This window comes from Pelodiscus sinensis, chromosome 1, assembly GCF_052426305.1.
Source record: "Pelodiscus sinensis isolate ZL-2025 chromosome 1, ASM5242630v1, whole genome shotgun sequence".
In the NCBI taxonomy this organism is placed as follows: Eukaryota; Metazoa; Chordata; order Testudines; family Trionychidae; genus Pelodiscus; species Pelodiscus sinensis.
Window position 1 is genome coordinate 327,610,319 of NC_143052.1, and position 7,182 is coordinate 327,617,500.

The window sequence follows — 7,182 nt, forward strand, 5'->3', positions numbered from 1 at the left end:
ATGCAAAATCCTACTCACCAGGCAAAAAAGGGACCCCCCTCCCCCGCAAAAAAAAGTATTTTTAATGGCACAAATTCCTAATAAAAATAAGAACAGCAATTACTAATAAGTTATTAATAAATATCACCCAAGTTATTAATAAATATCATAAACCTCTACCTTTTCCCTCTGCTGCCATGTCTCCTCCCCTTGCTCCATCAGCTCCCCTGGTGCCTGCTGCCCCCCAACTCCTCACCCTCCTCTACTGTCCTGACTCCTGCCCTTCTCACTGCTGTCAGCCTTCCTGAGACCTACCCCCCTCCACCAGCCCTTCTCTCCCCCCTTTGCCCACTCCTCCAGTAGCCCCACTCTGATCACGTGAGCTACCCCTTCTCATTCCCTCGTCTAACAGCTCCCTCTACACACCTGCCCTGCCTCTCTACTCTGGTACTGGTCCCTCCCCTGCAGGTGTCTGCCCTTCTGCTTCACCCCCAGAATCCCCTGGCACCTGCACCCTCCTGGTGCCTCCCCCTTCCCTCACTGCTCCTGCCCTCTTTTCCCCTGATGCCCACCCCCTCACCATCTTCTGCCCCCGTTCTCCCCATGTCCCTGTGCCCTCACACATGCCTTGGTCCATCCCTGCTTTCCTCATGCCCACCCCTTCTTTCCAATGGTAAAAGCAGAGTGGCAGCGGGGGACACAAGAGAGGGATCTTGGGTTGATGGGGCAGAAGTGGGATGAGCAGCTGTTGCTGCTGCTAGGTCCAGTGGTAAAAGCAGAACGGCAGCGGGGGACGCGGGAGAGGGATCTTGGGTTGATCGGGCAGAAGCGGGACAAGCAGCTCCTACTCACTGTGAGGATCGGAACAAATCCCCATACACACTGTGAGGACACGTGGCTCCTGTGTGTGACTTTAAGTTTAAGAATTCAATCTAATATCAAAATTCCCCATGGATCGTTGGTTAAAAGAAGGAACTTTAAAGAGAAAAGTGAGTACTTCAAACTCCAATATTTTTACTGAAAGGAGCAAGGAAAATACTGAGGCAGCTCAAGTTAATTATGAAAAATTTCAGCTGACTAATAAGAAACGCAGGTATTGTGAAGACTATTTGGCATTTGGATTCACAAGCAATGGAAATGAAGATGCTCCAGGTGCCCAGTGTGTAGTGTGCAACAAAATATTATCTAATAGTTGTTTAGTACCTGCTAAATTGCGAAGACATTTTGAAACAAATCATCCAGAATACAAAGATAAAGACATTAGTTTTTTTTAAGCAAAAGCTTGAATCGCTTGAAAAAAGTAAACATGTCAAAAATTGCCAAATTTGATAATGAAAATGCAACAGAGGCATCTTACAAAGTAAGCTATCGTATATCGCTCGCCGGAGAAGCACACACTATTGGGGAATCACTCATAAAACCATGTGCAAAAGATATTGTAATGTGAATGTTGGATCAGGAGTCTAGTAAAAAAGTTGAGGCTGTGCCACTATCAAACAATACTGTCACGTCGTATTCACAATCTTGCTGCTGACATCGAGAAGGAGCTTATTTTTCGGCTGCATTTATGTGATGCATATGCATTACAATTAGGCGAGTCCACTGACGTTGCAGGTCTTGCAGTTCTGCTTGTATTTGTCCGTTATGATTTTAATAGTTCTATTGAAGAAGACTTACTTTTATGTGAATTTTTGCAAACCAATACAACTAGTGAGAATATATTCAATTGTATCACTAACTTTATGAAAACACATCAAATAAGCTGAGAAAAATGTGTTGATGTGTGCAGTGATGGTGCCAAAGCAATGGTAGGAACAGTGGCTGGCGCTGTAACACGAATAAAAAATGTAGCACCAAACTGCACCAGCAGTCACTGCATTCTCCACAGACATGCTCTGGTAGTTAAGAATATTTCTCCCTGTCTTAAAAATGTGTTGGACGAAGCAGTACAGATTATTAATTATATAAAAACTCGACCATTACAATCAAGACTGTTCAAAATTGTGTGTGAAGATATGGGTAGTCAGCACACAGCCCTGCTTCTACATACAGAAGTCAGGTGGCTATTACGAGGAAAAGTGCTGGTTAGATTATTTGAATTGCGTCATGAGCTCTCCGCATATCTGATGGACCACAAATTCCAACTGTCTGATCGTTTAACAAACTTTTTGTGGTTATCGAGAGTTGTGTATCTTGCAGACATCTTTACAAAACTAAATGAAGTAAATCTGTCGCTGCAAGGAAAGAATGTAAATATTTTTAATGCGAAAGACAAAATTTTGTCATTGTCACGGAAGCTACAGTTTTGGATCTCATCTGTAGGACGAAATGATTTGGATTGTTTACCAACTCTGAATGATTTCCTTGAAGAAAATGGATACAAACTTGATGAAGATATTCACAGCAACATTGCAGATCATCTCCGCAATTTATACACGAACATCATTAAGTATTTTCCAAACATCAATGACAACAATAACTGTATTCTAAATCCATTAAGTTTAACAGAAAAGCCGGTCAGTTTTTCTACACAAGATTATGAAAACCTAATTGAAATCGCTTCAGATGGCCAATTAATACAAAAATTTAAAGAAGTTTCTCTGATTACATTTTGGAGTGACTTATGTCAAAGTCAAGAATATTCATCTTTATCAAGACGCGCAATTCATCAGCTGTTACCCTTTGCCGGTACATACTTGTGCGAAACTGGGTTCTCAAACTATGCAGCAACGAAAACAAAATACAGAAATCGACTGAATGCTGCGCCAGATATGCGAATCCAACTTTCTAGTATTAAACCAAATATAAAAAGAATTTGCCAAGAAAAGAAGAAAAACCACTCTTCACATTGAAAACCAATATGTTGCCAATTGTGGTGTACTGGCAGTCTGTGTGTGTTTGGGTGTGTGGTGTTTTTTTTTTTTTCCTCGACAAACTTAATCTCTGGCTAGGGGCTTCCTTGACATTTTTCTGAGTTTGAAAGGGTTCCGTGGTCAAAAAAATTGGGAAACACTGGTATACACTAATGAAGCTATTAACCTAAATTATCCCGAATAGCTTAGAGAGGCTTTCAATACATGTTTGTATAAGGCCTAGCATTTTGAGACCCAGTCCTAATCGGGGCCTGTAAGAAATGTTGTAATATACATAGGGCTCGACGATCGCAATGAAAGCCACTCACCAGCCCCGCACTGCACATGCGCGGACCGCTGGTGAATGGGGTGACCGGCTGATAGCGTATTTGTCGAGCCCTGAATATACATAATATTATACCACCATTTTTTCTTTGTACTGGGCTTTCAGCAGCAGCAATTGGCACAATGGACAAACACAGATATTAACCTTTTCCTTCCTTCCATTTGCTTGCAGAGTCCTTTGTATTTCTTGCTTTCAGAATAGACTGAGGATGTCCTTGTCTGAGCAGAAATTGATCTCTGGTGCCAGTGGTCCATCCTTCCTTAGAGATCCTACAATAACAAAGCAGCAAGCACAAGCCAGTACTCAGGAACAAGCAACTCTACAATAATTGACCAGTTTATGCAATTTTGGCATTTGAAGCAACTCTGAGGAAAAAAATCTTTTATTGCTCTTAGGGATCTATCAGGAATGGCGATGGTGCTTGGTCCTGCTGTGAGGGCAGGGGTCTGGACTCGACCTCTCGAGGTCCCTTCCGGTTCTAGTGTTCTATGATTCTAAGTGTGGAGGATTGATAGGAAGAATATAGCCCTTGCGAGGGGGAGTACCGTATATATACTCCCCATCCCGAGGGATGGATATATAATGTGCCCATTTTCTGCATTTTTTGGCTATTTATGTATATTATATATCATTTTGTTCTGTGTCACCGTGCCCCTTAATTTTCCCAATAAAAGACTTCTTGTTACAAGTTTGGGAGTTTTTTTTCATCTTATATATTTTAGAGTGTTTCTGTCTAGAGTGTGAGTCCATTTGTTCAAGAACTCCTCCTAAACCAGAGGCAGGCAACATATGGTCCATAGGCCAGATTTGCCCTCCAAGCCACTGCATCTGGCCTGTAGGTTGCCCAAGCACTGCCCAGCTGGTATCCTCAAGCTCAGAGCAGCCCCATGCCACTTTAAGTAGCTAGCTGCTCCCTGTGGCTCTCTGCTCTGTGCACTGGGGGCGGGGGAGTCTTCATGGAAACTGGCCAATGGGAGATGAAAAATTTTGCTGTGGGCGGGGGCAGCATGCAAAGCCTCCCCTCCCCACAGTGCCCAGCGCAGAGAGCAACAGGTAGCAGCCAGCCATTTTGAGTAGCCTGGGGCTGCAGCAGGCAGGGAGCCTACCTCAGGATCCTGCAGGGTTGCTGGCTGGGAGCTGCCTAGGTAAACACCTTCCAGCCCCTCCTGCTTCCCAACTCCCTGACCAGATCAACATCCAAACCCTCTGTATGCCAGCTCACAGCTTCCTCCCAGACCCTGTACCCTCTCCTGCACCCATACCCCCCTCCCCCCAGCCAGAATCCTCTCCTGCACCCATACCCCCTCCTGGACCCTGCACTCTGAGCCCTTACCTCAGATCACAACTCCCTCCTTCCCCCAAAATCCCTCTGACCCCACATTCTCTCCTGCACCCCAGTCTCCTACCCCAAGCTCCCTTCTGCAACCAACCTCCATCCCAGACCTTTCACTCCCTTCATAGAAAAGTGCAGCCCTTGTCCACTTTCCAAAATGTTGGACTGGCCCACATCAAAAATTATTGCCCACCCCGATCCTAAATGGTAAGAGCTAGACTCAACAAATTTAGAATAAATGGAAGCTGCATACCAACTTAAGGGAAAAGTCAGGCTTTGGTTGTGCCGGGAAAATGGGAAGACCCGGGGATGGGATACTCCCAGCCTCTCGCCTTACCTCCCCTCCCCCACATATCCACAAAGCCCTGCCTTGTACACCACCACCTGCCTGCCCCCGCCCCCTCCCCACACACAGCCCTCTGCCCTGAAGGACCCAGGAAATGCTAGGTAAGTCTGCCTCTATGATATGAAACATAAATTCTAACAGCTAGACATGCATAGCATACTGTGTGTGTGTGTGTATATATATATATATATATATATATATATATATATATATATATATATATATATATAATACAGTAGATAACATTTTATTCTGTTGGCCAGGAGAGAAAAGTAACTGCCAATAGGAAGTTTAGCTTTGACTTGCCTGTAAGAATAACATCTTTAGAAAGACTAACATAATAAAAAGTTAATACATAAGGGCTGCGTCTAGACTGGCATGATTTTGCGGAAATACTTTTAACGGAAAAGTTTTTCCGTTAAAAGTATTTCCGCAAAAGAGCGTCTAGATTGGCACGGATGCTTTTGCGCAAAAGCATCCATGCCCAGTATAGACGCACTTTTGCGCAAGAAAGCTCCGATGGCCATTTTAGCCATCAGGCTTTCTTGCGCAAAAATTAAGGTGCCTGTCTACACTGGCCCTCTTATGCAAGTATTCTTGCGCAAGAGGGCTTATCCCTGAGCGGGAGCATGAAAGTATTTGCGCAAGAAGCACTGATTTTGTACATTACAAAGTCAGTGCTCTTGCGCAAATTCAAGCGGCCAGTGTAGACAGCTGGCAAGTTTTTGCGCAAAAGCAATTGCTTTTGAACAAAATCTTGCCAGTCTAGATGCACCTAAGGTGTTGGGTGTTTTTAATGAGAGGCTTAACAATAGCCAGCTAGAAGCCACATAGTCTTTGAGCTTACAAGGGAAAAACCTTTGAGTACAATGAACTTGTCTAACTCTTACTTTCTATTCTGTACCTCCTTACTAGTAGCTATAGATAGTCAATGCAGCGGTGCTGTAAACAAGGGTGAAACTAGCCTAAAATACATTTAAAATTGTACTTCTAAATTGGACTCTTCTAGATGCAGCACAGCTGTCAGACAGTGTTGGTTGATAAACAGAATTTACATGAAACTGATGCTGCTGAGAAGGAAAAATGCATGTTCAAGTGAAGATTTTCTTATACAGTCCAGATATAATTATCTCAGAGGAGAAGTGGGCGTCACAGAATAAAGCCAAGTAAGAGTGTAATCTTGGACAAAGCGAGCATGTCAGTGTAGCAGTAATATTAAAGCATCCAATGGGTAGAGAGTCTTGCTAGCAGCCTGCCTGAGATGGGAAATATAAAAGTGCTAAAAGAGAAGTCTACACTGAGTCTGGCCACAGCACTTGTCTGGATAACCTGCTGTTGTTTTTGGCTGATAATTTCTGCGTTTTGTTCGCAGTCATGAAGATTGTGCTAAGGAAAGCGAACTACTTCAGCAAGCCTGCCACTGACTGAATACACAGTATTGTTCATAGATGAGCTATTTCTGAATCTGAAGAAAGAAGCAGCTTTTTAGAAATGGTTACTCCTTCTATATGGCTTTCTCCTCCATACTTAGCACATGCCTTTGAGAAATCAGCAAAGCTGAACACAAGTTTTGAAGGGTCTTTTGAAATACCCAACATCTCCAGTTTTTTTCCCTGGAATAACTACACCCTTGCTGACTGGCAGAGCTTTGTGGGCAGGAGAAGATATGGGGCAGAGTCTCAAAATCTTACGGTGAAAGCCCTGCTCATTGTGGCATACTCCTTCATCATAGTTTTTTCGCTCTTTGGGAATGTCTTGGTCTGTCATGTCATCGTCAAAAACAAAAGAATGCACTCCGCTACCAGCCTCTTCATTGTGAATCTAGCTGTAGCAGACATAATGATAACACTTCTCAACACTCCCTTTACTTTGGTAAGAACTTGACAGAGGTCTGTTCTCTCTCTCTGCGGCTTTTCTCTAAAATGTGAGCCTCTGTAGTGGAAACTGTATCATTGGCAATTTTTTCCCTTAACAGAAATAGCTTAGTATATGGAGTTCACCTCTGATTGTTGTTACTTGCACGCACAGGAATGGCAAATGACACTGTAGTAAAAATGAGGCTGCAATTTAAGTTCTATTAAAGCATTCATTTAATAACTTTTTTCTGTATCCTGTTTTATGGATTTATATTCTACAGTCTATTCTCTGCTAATGCAAGACAGTTCTATGATAAATTTGCTAGTGATCTTTCCAGGTTAGTTTCAAATGTCTGTAGGAATGGAATCATAATATTTTGGGAAGATTTAACAGATTTTTGCTTTTTCTAAAGCTTATGGTCCAGTTAGAAATAGAATAATAAAAATTGCACCTGTGGTTTATGGCCAAG

General features: G+C 43.0%; 1 protein-coding gene across 1 annotated transcript in view; it reads left to right on the forward strand.

The window, feature by feature from the left end:
- The first annotated feature begins 5,303 nt into the window (after positions 1-5,303).
- The window catches only part of GPR83 (G protein-coupled receptor 83), a 10,205-nt gene continuing 8,326 nt past the window's right edge, over positions 5,304-7,182 (forward strand). Inside the window, exon 1 of the mRNA XM_006134408.5 lies at positions 5,304-6,728. Within this exon, the coding sequence (XP_006134470.3) occupies positions 6,348-6,728 (381 nt within the window). The 5' untranslated portion in view covers positions 5,304-6,347. The remainder of the gene's footprint in view (positions 6,729-7,182) is intronic.